The sequence below is a fragment of the Epinephelus moara genome, chromosome 17 (genome assembly GCF_006386435.1).
Source record: "Epinephelus moara isolate mb chromosome 17, YSFRI_EMoa_1.0, whole genome shotgun sequence".
Lineage (NCBI taxonomy): Eukaryota > Metazoa > Chordata > Actinopteri > Perciformes > Serranidae > Epinephelus > Epinephelus moara.
Genome location: NC_065522.1, coordinates 10,350,595 through 10,369,018, shown reverse-complemented (window position 1 = coordinate 10,369,018; position 18,424 = coordinate 10,350,595). Strand labels below are relative to the sequence as shown.

At 40.4% G+C, this 18,424-nt stretch overlaps 1 protein-coding gene across 1 annotated transcript in view; it reads left to right on the top strand.

Annotated features, from left to right (window-relative positions):
* Positions 1–18,424, top strand: part of dnah2 (dynein, axonemal, heavy chain 2) — a 61,635-nt gene that overhangs the window by 21,059 nt on the left and 22,152 nt on the right. Inside the window, exons 29-57 of the mRNA XM_050067010.1 lie at positions 209–347; positions 704–921; positions 1,220–1,306; positions 1,432–1,557; positions 1,715–1,825; positions 1,949–2,137; positions 2,465–2,562; positions 3,750–3,939; positions 4,144–4,324; positions 4,503–4,630; positions 6,188–6,340; positions 6,843–6,968; positions 8,100–8,318; positions 9,377–9,494; positions 10,072–10,208; positions 11,114–11,251; positions 11,426–11,584; positions 11,743–11,895; positions 12,151–12,242; positions 12,429–12,624; positions 13,736–13,960; positions 14,167–14,271; positions 14,821–15,009; positions 15,287–15,372; positions 15,529–15,659; positions 15,838–15,987; positions 16,930–17,097; positions 17,430–17,590; positions 17,794–17,933. Of these exons, the coding sequence (XP_049922967.1) occupies positions 209–347; positions 704–921; positions 1,220–1,306; positions 1,432–1,557; positions 1,715–1,825; positions 1,949–2,137; positions 2,465–2,562; positions 3,750–3,939; positions 4,144–4,324; positions 4,503–4,630; positions 6,188–6,340; positions 6,843–6,968; positions 8,100–8,318; positions 9,377–9,494; positions 10,072–10,208; positions 11,114–11,251; positions 11,426–11,584; positions 11,743–11,895; positions 12,151–12,242; positions 12,429–12,624; positions 13,736–13,960; positions 14,167–14,271; positions 14,821–15,009; positions 15,287–15,372; positions 15,529–15,659; positions 15,838–15,987; positions 16,930–17,097; positions 17,430–17,590; positions 17,794–17,933 (4,313 nt within the window). The remainder of the gene's footprint in view (positions 1–208; positions 348–703; positions 922–1,219; positions 1,307–1,431; positions 1,558–1,714; positions 1,826–1,948; positions 2,138–2,464; positions 2,563–3,749; positions 3,940–4,143; positions 4,325–4,502; positions 4,631–6,187; positions 6,341–6,842; positions 6,969–8,099; positions 8,319–9,376; positions 9,495–10,071; positions 10,209–11,113; positions 11,252–11,425; positions 11,585–11,742; positions 11,896–12,150; positions 12,243–12,428; positions 12,625–13,735; positions 13,961–14,166; positions 14,272–14,820; positions 15,010–15,286; positions 15,373–15,528; positions 15,660–15,837; positions 15,988–16,929; positions 17,098–17,429; positions 17,591–17,793; positions 17,934–18,424) is intronic.

The following is an 18,424-nucleotide window of genomic DNA, read 5'->3' as shown; positions in this document are numbered from 1 at the left end:
TGCATTCTAAGGAAGACTTGAAGAGTCAATGCATTGATTAAAATGTCCCTCCCTGGTTTTAGTTTTCTCACCATTGTTTTCTTACTGTCATCAATTCAGTAAACCATCACCTTTTTTCCACTCTAATATTATAATATACCATTTACATTACCATACTGCAATCTTTTGATGTCACTTTCCATTTTTTTCATTTCTATCATCCCTCTAGAACATTTTCCAAGGAAAGGACATCAGGGAACAGCTGCCTCAAGAGTGCAAAGACTTTGAAGACGTCAGTTGTAGTTGGAAGACCATCCTGGGCCGACTCCACAAGGATAACAACGCCTTGAGGGGAACACACCACCCCGGTATGACAACATGCTTCATGTTTCTTGTAAGATCATTCTGATATCAAAACCTTTCATAGAGTCAAACCATCGGATTTTCCCGTGTCCTCATGGCTTAGAAATAAAAAAAAAAAACGTCTTTCAAATTTCATGAATTCAGGGGCCTATACATAAGTTGTAAATTTGTGTTGCATTCAAGAACATATGATTAAAAAAAGTTGGGAAGGTTTTTAATGTGTTAAGAAACAAACCTGGGATGATGATGACGCTGGAGACTTCTTCATAAATAAGACATATGAAAAAAAAATAATATGAATAAAAAAGAATGTTTAGAATTTCACAAAGTCCTCAAATAACCTCTCTTCTCTGTCTCTCAGGATTGCCTGAGAAGCTGATAGAAATGAGTGCCAAGCTGGAGGAGATCCAGAAGGCCCTGGACATGTATCTGGAGACCAAGAGGCAGATCTTCCCAAGATTTTACTTTCTGTCAAATGATGATGTGCTGGAGATCCTTGGCCAGTCGCAGAACCCGGAAGCCATGCAGCCCCACCTGAAAAAGTGTTTTGACAACATCAAGAACCTGCAAATCGAAAAGGCAGGGAACACAAAAATAATCATGGAATTAATCAAAAGCTCTCATACCACAGGGGCCAGTCGCTGCAGTCCTGCATAGGTTAGGTGTACGTAGGGGTGTTTCAAGATATTGAGGACCTCTGTCAGGTGGTCTGGGGATCCTCTCTTGGCACTTTTTTGATAAACAAGCTCTATTTTGATGCATTTTTTATGCATTTTGGCACTATATTTATATTAAATTTATATTACTGTTTTCATATTATACAGAATCAGACCAGTACATTCAGAAAGCTGCCACTGTGTGTGTATGTTTTCTAAAGGTCACTGAATCACATGCCACTGGGATGTTCTCTGCCGATGGGGAGTTTATCGAGTTCAAGAGAGTGCCATTACACAGACCTGTGGAGGTACAGCAGTGATGATTCTGATCATGTTGTTATGTTGATAGATGTGTAGTAGTAATAGCATTGATGCTAATGAATACAATATGGAGAGTTGTGGTGGAGAATGTGAGCACCATTTTGTTTTGTAGGTTTGGCTGTGTGACGTCGAGAAGACCATGCGTATCACACTGAAGGACTGTCTAAGAAGCTGTCTCGAAGCTCTGAAGAAGATGAAAGGACAAAGAGATAAATGGGTCAAAGATTGGCCAGGACAGGTACATTTAGCTTCCTCCTTTTCCTCTCTCACTCTTTCCTCAATTAACCCCTCTCCATTCCCATAGGTTGTACTTAGTCCATGTCATTGGGAAAAAATAGAATAAAGCTAAAGGTAAAAAAAAAAAAAGAGTTACTTGTTTATTCTTCCTGTTTTAGATGCTGATCACCGCCAGTCAGATCCAGTGGACCACTGATGTCACTAAATCTCTCATTACCTGCAAGGAGAGAGGTGATAAGTCCTCCCTGAAGTCCATGAAGAAGGGACAGGTTTGATTTTTTTTTTTTGTTGCTTAACTAATCATTTTCAGTCCCATAAATAGCCAACATAATGATGTCAAGAATTAGATGGCTTCCAATAAACTCTTTGGTATGACGGCCTTTGTTTCTTAGGTCTCCATGCTTGAATGCTATTCAGAGATTATCCGTGGCAACCTGTCCAAAGTCCTACGTCTGAAGATTGTAGCGCTGGTCACAGTGGAGGTTCATGCTCGGGATGTCATTGATAAGCTGGCCAAGGCAGGCTGCACTGATGTCAATACCTTTGAGTGGCTCAGCCAACTGCGACTATACTGGGAGAAGGTATGCTTTGACCAATGTAAGGAAGAACAGACAGGAGATCACGTGGAGAACAGGGGGGAGGTGGAATAGAAAAAAAGAAGAGCACATTAGATACATTTTCCATAATTTCAGTAACATGTTTTAGTGATGGTCCTTTGCAGCTTTTGCATATGGTCTCTTTGATAACTTTAATCCCTGCAGAGGACATACACCTTGACACATCTTGTTCTCTCCACTCATTTTGCTGATCTGTCCAATGGCAGCAGTTTTGCTGAGCTGAGATGGGTTGGAAGGAGACAAGAAAACATCCACTACACTCACTTCCTGGTTTGTTTGTTCTCCCAATAGGCTGATTGCATAATCCGACAGACCAACACACACTTCAAGTATGGCTACGAGTACCTGGGCAACTCTGGACGTCTCGTCATCACTCCACTCACTGACAGGTAGCAATCAATCATTTAGTCAGAGAATTTGTGCACCGATAAACAAATGCATCAACACATCAGTCAATCTGTCATATCAGTGAATTAATTAATAAGCAATTAATCAAAGTATTTTACATTTTCTATCGTATTTCTTGCTATTCATATTGAATATGAGACAACTGATTTACTCCCCCTTTCTGGAGGACAGATTTGCACTGTGATCAGTATCCTGTGTAATTAAATGCCAAGTGAAATAGATAAGAGAAGACAGAAGCTACCATTAGCATTTTTACAGTAGTGTAATCACTAGATCACACCTTCAATCAGTGTGCATTCACAGATGAAAGGCAGCGTTTCCCACATCATTAGAATCTGTGTTTCTGTCCTGTATTCCTTCTCTGAATTCTGAGGTTTTGGCAGGTCTGTGAATGCAGCGCAGAAGGAACTCTTAATGAGTTTTATTTTTTTCCTCAACAGCAGTTTGCTGAGTTTGAGTCACAGTGTGGAAAAGTGACCAGTCAATCAGTTTGATGTCAGATTAATCAGAGCTGATGAAATCAGATTGGTGGATTAGAGGAGCAGCTGCTGCAGAGGCAACCAAACTTTTAGACATTAGTGCTGGACTGCTGGGTGTGCGGTTTCCACGGAAACACAGCCGGTTTTATCTAAAGAAGGTTAAAAAAATGATGGCCTGGTGTTTGGCTGCTCTGTCTGTGCCCAGAGTACGCTCTGTCCTCCGAGAGTGTGGTACTCTGCATAACTGAATGGTATACATATTGCAACAGCGCTCCTGATGAACGGTCCAGCTCCAAAAATACTGCTGATATCATGGTGGGCCGCCACACATAGATGAAAGTGTGGGAAACCCTTAGAGGATTAGTGCCAATTAATATGTTAGTGATTGTCATAATGGGCAGATTAATGTCGGATATATTAATTCACATTGGAGACCATCTTGCATATTTCATTTTAAGGTATGTAAGGAAATATAACAAACATATTTTTTTTTTTTCAGCTTAGACCTTGTTGTTACATCCAAGCCATACAATCATCGTCTTTTTTTCAAAGTTTCAAAATATGTTAATTTAATTTATTTAATATTGTTTAATGACGAAAATATCCTGTTTATATTTGCGTATAATAAATATTTTTTCTGCATTGAATCTCTGTAGAGTAAATGTCTGTAAATATTTGACTCCATCCAGGTGTTACATGACCCTGACCACAGCACTCCATCTCCATCGGGGGGGCTCTCCTAAAGGCCCAGCTGGTACAGGGAAGACAGAGACAGTGAAGGACTTAGGCAAAGCTCTAGGCATGTACGTCATTGTAGTCAACTGCTCTGAAGGACTAGACTACAAATCCATGGGACGCATGTACTCTGGCCTGGCACAGGTAGGGAAAAGCTACAAGATAAGGGATGATTATGACGATGACTGTAGTTGAAATCGTTATAATGATGGTAATGTCAACCTAAAAAGTAGAATATGCTGTTCATTAAATCTTCTGGTCTAAACTTTTTTTGTTTTGATTTTTAATCAGTAGATTTGCTTTTCGAGGCATGATTTGTATGTATGCTATTGTGTCCACCCTGAATAGACAGGAGCATGGGGGTGCTTCGATGAATTCAACCGAATCAACATTGAGGTGTTGTCGGTAGTGGCCCAGCAGATCCTCTCCATCCTGTCCGCCCTCGCAGCTGGACAATCCAAGTTCTACTTTGAGGGGCAGCACATACGTCTGGTCTGGTCATGTGGCATCTTTATCACCATGAATCCCGGTAGGTCAACACAAATATGAAAATACACTCACTGCATTTCATGTGGATGATGTTGTGAAGTACTTTGAGATATCTTCAGAGGATCTTTATATATATATGCCATAGAAATGTGTCATGGATGGCTCTTAGAGTGTCAAAACACATTTATATATTTTTTCTATTTGTATTTTTTTCCCAGGTTACGCTGGTCGTACTGAACTTCCAGACAACCTGAAGTCCATGTTCAGACCTATCTCCATGGTGGTGCCAGACTCTACTCTAATCGCAGAGATTATACTATTTGGAGAGGGCTTCAACAACTGCAAGGTACTACCACTCAAGGAAATGTTTTACTGGTGATGTGCTGGAAAAGAATAGTGATAGTAACAGATAAAAGAAGGAAATAGTGTAAGTAAGGTTAGTCCTAGTTTGAGGATGAAAGTCCTAGGTGTGATCTTAGTTGAAGACCTTAAACATTTTCTGCTACAGAAGAATTGTTGATTAAGGGACAGGTATGTTTAGTGCTTGCTGCTGTATAACAGACTGGTATTTGCACTTAAAATTCATCACATGTATGTTCTAAAGAGGTAAAATGTATTCAGGAGCATGAATTTATTGTAACTCCAAGGAAACCTCTCTTCAGCTCTCACTTCCCAGTAACAAGGCCTTGTCTGTATAGTGGATGTATCTGTTTAATGAATTCGGTCTGGGTGCTATTTTTACCCTGTACACAGTTCTGAATACTCACTGATTTCTAAAGTATATCTTGTTGAATTATCACAGCCATAATGAAACATTCCTCCGTCTTTTATGTGAAGAGCTCAGGCAATCAGCAGATGAGATTGAGTTCTTCTACACTGATAGAGATGTAATATCATCAAATCAATCTGATGGATTCTATTAGAGATGCACTGCTTGCCTTTTCATCAAAGTTACAGACTTAAAGAGGGTTTATTTATTTATATATTTATCAAGGTTTTTAACACACTATTCTTGTAATTGCATTATACGTGCCAAGTAAAGTGATGTTTGGAAAATGTAAGTAGCTGGAGCCTCTGCTGAACATAGATCAGCGGTTGGTGTTGATTCATCTATTTTATTACATCACTGGTTTGAAGTAAGTAAGTACTGGTCTGGGATCAGTGTCTGACTGGGATTTGGTGCAGGGCCAAGGTTGTAAGAACCTTTGTGTGTGTGTGTGTGTGTGTGTGTGTGTGTGTGTGTGTGTGTGTGTACAAAATTGATGATTACCACAGACACTTGATTTCCCGAGGCCGGAGCTGAAGCTGAATTACTGCTGAGTCACCAGGGAGCTCTTATAGCTTACTCCACTATCTATGTGTGTGTTTATTGTGAGGGAGATGACAGAGTTTGTGTGCATTAGTGTACATACTGTACATGCTTGCCATTGAGTGATGAGAAAGGGCGATGTAGTGTGTAAGCTTCCTAATCTTTGTGTGTTTACGGAGATCCTAATTATCTCTTGCTCGTGAACATGAAGGTATATGTTGCTCCTTGGAGAATGCAACAAAATCCAACACTGCTGCACACAGACAGACAAATGCACATCCTAGGCTGAATGATTTTCTTGTCATGCTCTCTTTTGCTGCAATGTAAGCTGGCTGTATGGTTCTTCAGATGTAATACTTGGGATGTGTTTTTGATGACCACTGAAGCAGGGAATGGAAAGTGATGGAGTTGTGTTCATTGACATGCATTACTGGTACACTGCCCTGCGAAGTCCTCTCTGGTTTATACTGCAAATTTTAACACTATTTAAGGTGACATTCACACTTCTTTTTCTGTCCGTCCTCGTGTCTTAATTTACTGTCTCTGTCTTTATGTCACTCAATGTCACTCTGTCTCTCGTCTTTGTCCTCATAGCTCCTGGCTAAGAAAGTGTTCACCCTGTACTCCCTGGCAGTGCAGCAGCTGTCTAAACAAGACCACTATGACTTTGGCCTGCGTGCTCTCACCTCCTTGCTTCGCTATGCTGGAAGGAAGCGGCGCTCTTGCCCCAACGTTCCTGATGAAGGAGTAGGTCTCTCTCATGTAAAACAAACCAATATACTGGTATCCATACTCAAAATTAAGCTCACAAATTCAGTCAGGTGTCCATATGAACATTTCAAAAAGGATTTGCTCACTGTAATCATTCCTGTTCATACTGGCCATTAAAATATCCATTCAGCAATCTGAGTTAGTCAAATCAAGTGGATGTCTCCCATAGTTTAAGTTTCTGCGCCTCCACTGCAGATCAGCAAGGAAACACTGACTGATGAAACACACAGAGGGAATTTCATACTGAACAGACTAACATCCATATGAATAGCAGGCAGTTGTGATGACTGATGATGAGGTGAATGTGAACCCAAGCTGAGCTGTCATCTCTCTGTAAGCCTTCTGTCTTACTGCAATGTCAAATCATAGGAGAACCAGCATGTGTACATTTAACTTCTGTCTTTCCCTCTTAGATGAACTGAATCTTTCCATAGGGAATGTGATCATGACTGAATCTGCCTTTTTTCTCCATCCTCAGATCCTGCTAATGGCTATGAAGGACATGAACATTGCTAAGCTGACTTCCACTGATGTGCCGCTGTTTAATGGGATCATCCAAGACTTGTTCCCTGCTGTGGAAACCCCCGTTATAGACTATGGCAAGGTAAGTCAGCAGTCAAGATCAGCATTACTGCAAAGGAGTAGTGTTTTGTCATGTTTGGTCTCACTGTATGACAATGTCCCTTGTTCTCTAATCCCAAAATATAAAAAAAAATAATGAACTATAGTTAATTTGCCCCAGATATTGTCCAAATAGCTGTCAGCTCCTCTTAATATTCATTGTAGCATCAATATATACATAAGCAGCTCTTACTAATACTCACACTGTCACGCTCAGCAATAAGACAACATTTACATGTAGATGCCACAGTTGTCACTTCATCTGCTGTCTAACTTTGTCTGTCTGCCTTTGTATATGGCTGTCTCTTTAATTTTGGTGGGCAGGATAAATTGATTATACAGACATGAATCATCACATCATTGCAACCACACACTGAGCACACAAATGCAGGCTGATTATTTGATGCAACTTTGATGTTGCATTTTTCCTTGATGCTGTGTTCCTTGTCTGTCTCAACTGTAAAAAGCAGATTGCAATTTTTGAGATTGTAGACATTCGGAAAAAGAAGAGAAAAAGAGCTAGATACATGGATGGGATAGTGTCTTGGTCCACACATCTTTTTTAGTGTGCCCTTCCCCAGTGCCCATGTGTATATGTTTTATTTATATGCTTGTGTAATATGTTGGAGAGCATACAGGTGATTTTCTGTGTGTTCATGTTTATATGTGGATGAGTCTATCGTGGCGCATATTTGCCATGTGTTTGTGTATGTGTTTGTTTGTCTGTTCAGGTGTCCTGAATGATGTAGCCTGTGGGTTAGATTGGCAGCTAAAATGAGGGAAATGCTAGTGGCAATGTGGCAAGGAAATCTTAGGCTGTGTGTTTGTTTTTTTCTGTGTATGCAAGAGAAAACTAAAAGTAGTGTGCACCTTTCTGTGGGAAGATCACCTCAGTACTATGAAATGTTTGATGAGCCATTATTTTGTAATCTTGTACTGTGAGAGTATTTGTAATAAGAGAACATACAATCTGTAAAAATTGATCTATGAATTTGGTGCTGTATGTGCACAGCCACATATAGATAAAACCCCAAAATGGATAAACTTAATTCAACTTGACTTAATGTCACAGTCAATATATCATAATTTTCTGTATCTTTTTATTTTGCTGCAGTTGAAGGAGGCTATTGAGGTGGCGCTTCGTCAGAGTGGTTTGCAGGTGACTCCTTTTACCTTGACCAAAGTCATTCAGCTGTACGAGACCAAAAACTCTCGACACTCCTCCGTGCTGGTGGGCAAGACGGGCAGCGCCAAGAGTGTCACCTGGAGGACTCTGCAGATTGCCCTCAATTCTCTGCACCACAAGGGAGTGCCTGGTTTCCAGCTGGTCCAGGTGGGTGTGGATGGAACAGAGAACACTGTAATTTAATGGTTGATAATGCTGCTTTAATCAAAAGGAACATTACTGGGGGTCACTTTGAGTAAGTCAAGAATGTTCCTTTCCAAATTTGCACAGATCTGCCTCTAAAATGAGGTATTTATTCAAATGATTGAATTGAGTGGTTTGCTTGACCTGTTTACTGTCAACCAGAATCACAGTTATCTTCTCTTCTTACTACTCTCTCTACCCTAACTTAGTACCAGGCCCAAACGGAATCTGTGATTCCTAGTTTTACCTCTTACTGTCTCTTGTTCTCTTTTTTCCCCACAGTGCTCTTTGCATATCTATTTCTGGTGTCTCATGTCAGCCTCACCTCTCCCTGGTTCTCAATTTCTATCTCTCTGTTTCTCACTCCCTTATTATGTATTATTATTATACGTGCTTGTGATCCTATAACCAAAGCGACAGTACACACTCTATGCCTCAGTTAAGCTTCCCGCACGTGAGCCGAGGTGTCATTGTGATAAGGAAATGTTTGGATCTTTTATACTCGGGTTTGCAAGTTTCTGCTTGCAGCAAACAGATATTTTCCCAAATTCTAGGGGGCAGTGTATTGAAAACTCACAGCCTGATTTCTCCATTTCCTTTTCCCTTTCGCATAGTTAGAAAATGTTTGATGTGCACAGACAGGACAAAACCTGCTGCATGTGACCCCTGTGAAGGGCCATGTCTTATAAGGTGTGATGTCACACTGGCCGTGTGGACACTCGTGACCCTCGCAGATGCATCAAGCATAAATCAAGCTATAGCCTAAAAGATTTAATAAACTAGTCTGACAGTGATCACCTCACTTATGCATGTGTTCCAGTTTGTTTATTATAAGTACATAAAAAGTGAAAATCCAGTTGTTCAAATGGTATTAAAATGTATGTATGCGCTTTTTTACATTTGGCAAAATGATGCTCTTGTTGTTTCATAATTGCTGTCGTCTGTAATTATGATCTTCCATTTGTAAATCACTTTTTGTTTTTCATCTTCTCTCACATGTCACTGTCTCCGTGGCACAACAGGATTATCCTCTGAACCCCAAGGCAATGAGTCTGGGTGAGCTGTATGGAGAAAATGACCTGTCCACCAATGAGTGGACTGACGGAGTGCTGTCTTCCCTCATGAGATCAGCCTGCGCAGGTGCTGACACCAAAAACACACAATGCTGTTCATACTACTTCTGGTATAATTGAATACACAGTAGGGAATTCTTACTCTGGCCATATCCCATTCCTTTTTCTAAACTCCAGCTCAATATAAACCACATTTTACATTATCTAATAGAGTATGCATACATGCACAAGTCTTATTTACCCTCAGGCTGAATTAAATTCTGACTAAACAGGCATAGGGTCCAGAGAGGAAAGTAGGATGGCAGGTAGCTTTTTTTCCTTGCCAGACTTTTGGCTGCTGTAATGAAGCTACTGGGAGAATAGTTTTATTTGATTGAGCTCACAACGTGAAAATGTTTCATATAGTATTACTTTGCCATGCAGTACACAAACTGGTACGCAATAACCCCTTTTTGTGGTCTTCCTGTGGTCAATATGTAACTACTCTTCAAACCACAATGCCACGATTAAAAGTAAATTTTTAAATGAAAATGTGAACTGGAAAGCATTACATGGACATATTGATCTAGACATTACATATGTTACAGTACATTTACATGTCCCTTCTCCTTTTCTATCACGCACTTCATCTCTCCATCCTTTAGATGAGAAACCAGACGAGAAGTGGATTGTGTTTGACGGGCCTGTTGACACACTGTGGATAGAAAGTATGAACTCTGTTATGGATGACAACAAGGTGCTCACGCTCATTAATGGAGAAAGAATCTCCATGCCTGAACAGGTGAGAACAGAACTGGAAACCGGACTTGTGGGCATTTTTTCATGGCTTTTATTTTGACTTTTAATAGTAGGAAAAGCACAGGTGTTACCTACATTAATGATGGCTCTGTTCTATTGAAGTGCCCCAGCATGACATGACAGTGAGACAGCATGCATAAAACCAGGACCCTGGAATTAAAGCAGCTAGAATTAAATAAATTTATTAATTTATTTGTTCTGGGCAGCAACTAAGAATTCAAATTCAAAGAAAACAAACTGGGCTGTTTTGATCTCTGTTTAGTACATTTCACAAGACAAAAGCTCAAAGACAGGCTAAGATTAATAGCTTCAAACTAAGAAGGAGCCAGAACATTCAAGTGGCTTGATCCATTTAGCTGACAGTCTGGCTCATGTAAGAAATGGAACAAAGTGACAGCTAACAAATTGCCACCATGTCTGTGTGTTTTACATGGTGAAGAGAGAAAGGAAGCTTTCAGTGAAATTTATTTTACAAACTGAAGAGTTGAAAAACACAATTGTCTTTAGACAAGTATGTCTGACATGCTGACAATAAGCATTAATGTGCATGATCAAAAAGTCATTGTTTTTGGGTAATTAACGTCACTACTTTGAAACTGATGTCAGTATTCTGTCTCTTGAGAAGAGAGCCTAATAACATTAAAATGTAACTGATACAGTAACAGTAGCTTGGTGTAATAAATCAGAATAACACATTATTTTACTGTGCAAACTTATTTACATTGTATGTTTTATAAATACTCTGGAGACACACATAATGCACACTCTGTGGACACAAATCTTTCATTTGAGGAGAATATTTCTATCTATCTATTACTGTATCATAGTCAGCCATGCACAGTAAGACAATCACAGCAGAGAAACTATCTGTGTATTCTTCTGTCACAGGTGTCATTGCTGTTTGAAGTGGAGAACCTGGCAATGGCCTCTCCAGCTACAGTGTCTCGCTGTGGGATGGTCTACAATGACTATAGTGATCTGGGATGGAAACCTTTTGTTCAGTCCTGGCTGGACAAGCGACACAAGGTACAGTGCATTCACTCTTGATGACTTGTGGTCTTAGTCTTTTTTAGGATTACATTTATCAGAAGAACATAAGAACATTTTTATGAATGACACCCATTTTATTTCCTTATTTTTTGGAACCCTTTCTGTTTCATCTCCATCTATTGATCCCTCAATTGCTCCATTACTCTCCAGGCTGAAGTGGACCATTTAAAGCGCTTGTTTGAGAAATACATAGAGAGCACACTGAACTTTAAGAAGAGCAACTGTAAGGAGCTGATTCCCATCACCGAGCTTAATGGAGTAACCTCTCTCTGCCGCCTCTATGACTCCCTGGCCACATCCAGCAATGGGGTATGACAACTAGAGTGCAATTTGTAACCTCCACTGCACATTATGAGCCCTCCCATGGACAACCATTTTCTAGCACACCTTAAATGTTTATTATTATGGCTGGTGACTGAAATTAAGCCGTAAATTTTAAAAACACGTAATGTTCTTCCTTTCTCTAGGTGAACACTTCGGACACAGAAAACTTCGGTAGGATAGTGGAGCTTTGGTTCATCTTCAGCCTTATCTGGTCTATCTGTGCCTCTGTTGATGAGGATGGACGTAAGAGGATGGACAGCTTCCTACGGGAGATGGAGGGCAACTTCCCCATCAAGGTCTTCTGTAGAGCTTGATATTTAGTATATATATATATATATATAGTCACTAAAATGGCACATTCTCTCCTCTCTAGTTTGCTTGCTTGACCAGTGAGGTGTACTGCAGAATGCATCTGCTTTGGCTAAATCATGTTTTGCAAAAAAGTAAAAAGAAAACGACTAGAGCTACCAGAATATATATGTTTGAATGGCTTTTGCAGGCTAGGGGTCTGGTACCAACATTCTCTAAACCTTTAATGCAAACTTTTTCAGGACACAGTTTATGAGTACTATGTGGACACCAAGAAAAAAACCTGGGCTTCTTTTCAGGATAAGCTGCCAAAGGGCTGGCGTTACAATGCCAAGTAAGTAATCAGCTGGTCTTATATTTCTGACATCAGCTGTTGTATGTATATATGTGTGTGTGAGTCTGAGGATGTTTTATTCATTACACTCTGCAAATCCAGTTACTTTTACTTTTGAAACTGAATGCATATTAGATGGTAACACCACTAACATGTAAAATACATCTATATCTCTCCTTCCTGCAGTGCACCATTTTATAAAATTATGGTTCCTACTGTGGACACAGTTCGCTACAACTTCCTGGTTAAGGCTCTGGTGTTGGGTCAGTACCCAGTGCTGCTCACTGGGCCAGTGGGCACCGGTAAAACCTCAGTGGCCCAGAGCATCCTGCAGGGCCTGGATAACAAGTGGACTGCACTGACTGTCAACATGTCTTCACAGGTTGGGGCCTTTGCATGGTCTGTGTGTCTGTGTATGCCATGTTCTTGTTCTTCTATCTTTGGGGGGGAAAAAATTTAATTGCATGTGTTTGCTGCCTTGTTTCCCTGTGCCAGACATTTCTAGCCCTATGCTTGGTCTCCTGACAGAAAAAGATGGGATATAAGTACCACGATATGGATTTATATTTTTAATATCCTGTTTGTCCACCAGGTGACAACATACATGCTGTCATAGACTTTAATTTATAGAGGCCACACATGCACAAAATTCACTCACATATGCACATCTTTGCACACACATCTTATCTGTCAGCTAAATATAACTTTGGGCAAGCCACCTTCGCTCGCAGCATGAGACTGCCTCCATCCTACCCCATCATGACTTTGAATAGCCTCCATCTCGGCTTCACTACAATTAGGGTAAAAGTGCAGCATGCAGCTCTAAGGTGGACGTCAGTGCTGAATAGCAGTGATGAAGGGATAATAGAGAGCCAGGGATGATGGAGGCATTCATCAACCCCCACTTTTACCACTATCACCGTCATCACCATCACCAACCTGGCAGCTCTCTTCCCCCACCATTTTTCCCTCCTCTCTCTTTTACATCTGTGTAATTTCCTGCCATTTGAATCGATTCATAAATATTTTGGGATAAGTGGCTCCGTATTAATCTTTTTTCTCTCTGCCTTTCCCCAATTCTCTTTCCTTCATACACTCTGCTGCCTTTAGTTCATTTGCACATCTGCAATGTTCAACTCTTGGCTGTAAGTGGTTGACTACTTGCCATCTTTCAGTCTGTTACGCAGTAATACTTCTTCTTTCCTTATGTTCCCCAGTGTTGTCATTCATATGTCAGCAAGCACTGATGTAAACTACTCATGTTTGGATGTCAGTAAATGCTGTATTTTACATGCAGCATTCAGTGGACAGTTTATTTCTGCATTGATAAGATTACATTGTTGTATCAATATCTCACAAACTGTAACAAAATTTTCTTCTCCATAGCAGGATTGACAATCTCATAGGATGAATACAATTGGTACGCAATGAAACATATCATTTCATATTTTCTGTATCTTTGTCTCTCTCTCTGTGTATCTGTCACTCTCCAGACCACCTCCAACAATATCCAGGCCATTGTGGAGAGCCGCATTGAGAAGAGAATCAAAGGCGTGTTTGTACCAGCAGGTGGGAAGCGTCTGCTGTGGTTTCTGGACGACCTCAACATGCCAGCTCACGACCTGTTTGGCTCCCAGCCACCGCTGGAACTGCTGCGCCTCTGGATAGACTATGGCTTCTGGTATGACCGCCAGAAACAGACCGTAAAGTTTGTCAAGGTGAGGAATGGCACTTTTTATGAGGGCTGGAGTGACATCTGTATTTAGGTGCCTCCTTCATAATTACCTCTCAATTACCATTCTTTCTCAGCATGTGGTACAAGCTTTACATGTGTGATATGTTGTTGTCATAGATGTGTGTTACTTAAAGGCTATTTAACTCTGCTGTCTTTTGTGTGTGTGTGTGTATGTATCTGCTTTGTTAGGACATGTTCTTGTTGGCGTCCATGGGGCCTCCTGGTGGAGGGAGGACTCACATCTCTGGCCGCTTACAGAGACGATTCAATCTCATCAATATGACCTTTCCTCATGTAAGTCCTGCTGAATATTTAGCCCTCCTGTCCTCTCTTTTGCCACTAAAGACTTGAGCTGACAAAATTATTGTAATTAATTTTTCTAATACTTTTGTTGCTCTCCCCACATATTGCTCACTCCCTCTTCAGCTCACCTCTTTTCTCATTTCAGTCTTTTTCAGCTATTTGGTCGTTTTTCATCTCTGTGTTGTGTTCCTCTCAACCTTTACCGGGCCATCTTTTTTTCAGCACTTAGATGTGCCTCTCTTGACTCCTCTCCTCACCCTGCTTTAGTATTGCCACAAGTGAACATACATTTGCTTTGGAAAATGAATGGAGCCATATTGCATTCGGCATGTGAGCACCTGTAAACACTCGAGTTGCCTTGACTCATGAATGTGTGAAGTGGACAATATGAAATGGAATTAGTACACCCCTTAGAAAATTCCTATTCTGCTATTCTTTCTCTTGAACAACACAGCTTTGAAATCTGTGTGTTTAATTGACATGGCTGTGTCGATTACAAGATGTACCAGACTTGAACAGACCTGTCTTTTCTGCATGCAGGAGTCCCAGATCAGGCGAATCTACAGTACCATGATCAACCAAAAGCTACAAGGCTTTAAAGAGGAGGTGACGCCCATTGGAGAAATTCTGACTCAGGCCACTTTAGAACTGTATCAAGCTGTTACAGCTCGTTTTCTTCCCACTCCGGCCAAGATCCACTACCTCTTCAACCTCAGAGATATCTCCAAGGTGTGAAATCATACATAAAGATGGGTTAGATTGTACCCACAGCACACACATACATACAGTACCTAGAATATGTTTCCAAGACAATACAAGTGGAGCCTCTTTCAAAAAGGGAGTTTAATTGTACTAACCCTCACATTGGTATCATTGGCCATGGTAACATTTTATCTTGAAATTTACTATTTAACTTAGCCTGTTTAATTATATAATTTAGGTTAAAATACTTAATCTGCATGATAAAATGTGAGATGATACATCTATCTTTTTTATTTATGTCTAGGTGTTTCAAGGTCTGCTAAGAGCTCACCCAGACTACCATGATACCAAAAACAACATCACTAGACTGTGGATCCATGAGTGCTTCAGGTAACCAAAAATCTTTGACCTTTTCACAGTCATATAGCCTATTTACTACACCTCTAGCCTCATTATGAGAGAGTCATCATCACACCAAAACACCGGTGCCTTTGTTGTGTATCAATTGGATCATATTTGATGGTGACTTTCTGTTGTTGATTTCAGGGTTTTCTCAGACCGGCTTGTAGATCACAGTGACATGGAGGCCTTTGTTGCATTGCTGGGAGAGAAACTGGGCACACTCTTTGACCTCACATTCCACAGCATCTGCCACAACAAACAGCCGCCGATATTTGGTACATTTATTACTGGACGCTCACACGCACACACACTGCAATGTCACTGTCACACCAATGAATGTAAAAATACTCTAACATCTCAGATTTTAAATTGGTATTATGAAACTGTAAGACTAATGACTGAGAAGATACAAATGTATTTGTGTTTATTTCTGTGTGTGCGTGTGTGTGTCAGGTGATTTCCTAAGTGAGTCTCGTGTGTATGAGGACCTTCTGGACATGAAGGATCTCAAGAAGTTCATGGAGACTCAGCTGGAGGACTACAGCCTGACACCTGGTGTAGTGCCAATGAGTCTGGTGCTCTTCCAAGATGCCATTGAACACAGTGCGTCTGAGAACACAACACACACATTTAAATTGACACACAGTGCAGAAAATTCCCCTGATGTTTCAACCCACAGCGTCAGTTCCGCCTATCACACTCTGTCCTGTCAATCCAGCACATTACCACAATCAGTATAAGATGTCCTCGTCAGCTTTACTCTGATGTGTCATTGCTGTGTTCACTGTTTGCCAGTTTTATGATTCAGGCCCAGTTTGAGGCTCCTTTGAAATTCACAGCATGAGGCACAGCTAAAAGCTACCCTGTAGCTGAGAGAGAGAAAGCCTCTCAGAAGGCTCTCTACACACTGCTGTCAATCTGCCATTTTAATACACGCCACTGCAAATCAGTAACACTACATGACTATAGAAACATCATGGGTCAACACTAGTTGTATGTGTTGTTGGTGTGTATGTGTGCAGGGACTTCCAGGCATATTGAAGGTCTTTGAAGCTCTATGTCAACATGAGAACAGATTGCAAACTATTACAGGATTCTTGCAGATCCTAAAAAATCTTCAATGGCATTGAATTAATTAATATAAATGTACGGCGTTGAGCGGTATTACAATTTCTTAAATCAATCTGTCAAGTCTTATAAAAGCAAGAACATGGGAAGTAGGACCTTTTATATTTTTTTATTGTGTGTTATGTTTTTTCTTTCAGCTTTTCAGTTTTGGTTCTCATAGAATTGGTGTTAAATTTCATTCTGAGTGGCATTTAAAAAGTCTTAATCTAGCTTGCCTTTAAATGTAGAAACTCACTCATGTCACATGCAAATATGAATAATAATAACATGCTGATATGAGGACAAAGCATCTGAATATTTGTAAGAAATTCTTGCTGGTTGTACAGGCCACACACAGGACAGTTAGAAGAATGCTGTCAATAAAGGATTTCAGATGAAGTTTATGATATAGATAATATTTGTGTTGTCCTTCCACAGTAACCCGTGTAGTACGTGTGATCAGTCAGCTCAGGGGCAACATGCTGCTGGTTGGCATCGGGGGCTCTGGTAGACAGAGCCTGTCTAAGATGGCCGCCTTCATCTGTGAATACCAAGTGTTTCAAGTGGAAGTCACCAAGCAGTACCGGAAACAGGAGTTTAGAGAAGGTGAGATCAAACACACTACTTTTACATTCACCGATGTTTGAGTAAAGGAAAGCACGGCTGTATCTAATGCATTCTGCTCTGGAGGTAATCCCTGTTGTCTGGAAATTAAACAAGGAAAACTCAAACCAAGGACGGAATTTAAACAAGATTAGAATTACCATGGACTCACATAATATTCAGTGTAAAGCGTGACAAATTTTAGCTCCTGGCTGATTAACCTGAATTTGATTTGTGATGAATTACTCTGCCTTTGCACACAGTTCCTCTCATCTCATCTTCAGTTAGCTACATTATATATAAGTAATGTTCTGTTCTGTCCTTTTTTTCCCCAGACATCAAGAAGCTGTATCGGTTGACCGGTGTGGACAACAAACCCACAGTCTTCCTGTTCAGCGACTCCCAAATCGTTGACGAATCCTTCGTAGAGGACATCAATAATATCCTGAGTTCTGGAGAGGTGCCTAACCTCTACAAGCAGGACGAGTTTGTTGAGGTCTGTATTTTGTAGTGGACCTGACTGTAGTGGCTGACTTACAATCTGCTCTCCAAATCTGCCATAAATAACACAGCCTCCAGTATGTATTTAATTTAACCACTGTGGGATCATGTACATCTATGAGTTATTAAAGTTTATATGTAAAACTGGAAGTGAAAACCTAATTTCAAGTCTTATAATTGTTGTCATTCTATCTCTAGGTGTGCAATGCTTTGTCAGAGTCTGCCAAGAAAGACAACGTGGTGGCGACTCCTGCCTCCTTGTTCAGCTACCTGATAGAGCGAGTCAGGAACAACCTGCACATAGTGCTCTGTTTGAGCCCAGTGGGAGAGCCCTTCAGGTAGATTCTGACATTGTTTCTTGCAGCACATTGTGTCCTATAATATATATCCTCATCCACAATATGTTCCTCCCTCTTCATTTTTTTCCTCTCTTTGAGAATCCAGTTGGCTCTTGTTGTCTACACACGTTTATGGAAATAAACACAATACGAATCACAGTGTAGTCTTTATAAGCTGAAAAGCCCCAGCACTGCAGCAGCATCTCTCCAGCAGCTGTGCGTGCGTTGTTGCCTGAACAACAAGAGATTACATGACACAACATTTCATTTATTGTCGTTTTATTTTACACAAAGTCTTAAATTCATGTATCTAAAATTAAGGCCTAAAAATGTCTTAAATTCATTAGAAATGTCTTAAATTGGTCTTAAATTCATTACTCAAAGGTCTTAAAATTGTTGTGGCAGGAATATTTAATCTGACTTTCTTTCTTTTCTTTTTTTTTTTTTTTCTCGCGGCACTTTTCTGTGAGTGTCCATGCGCCGTCCAATAA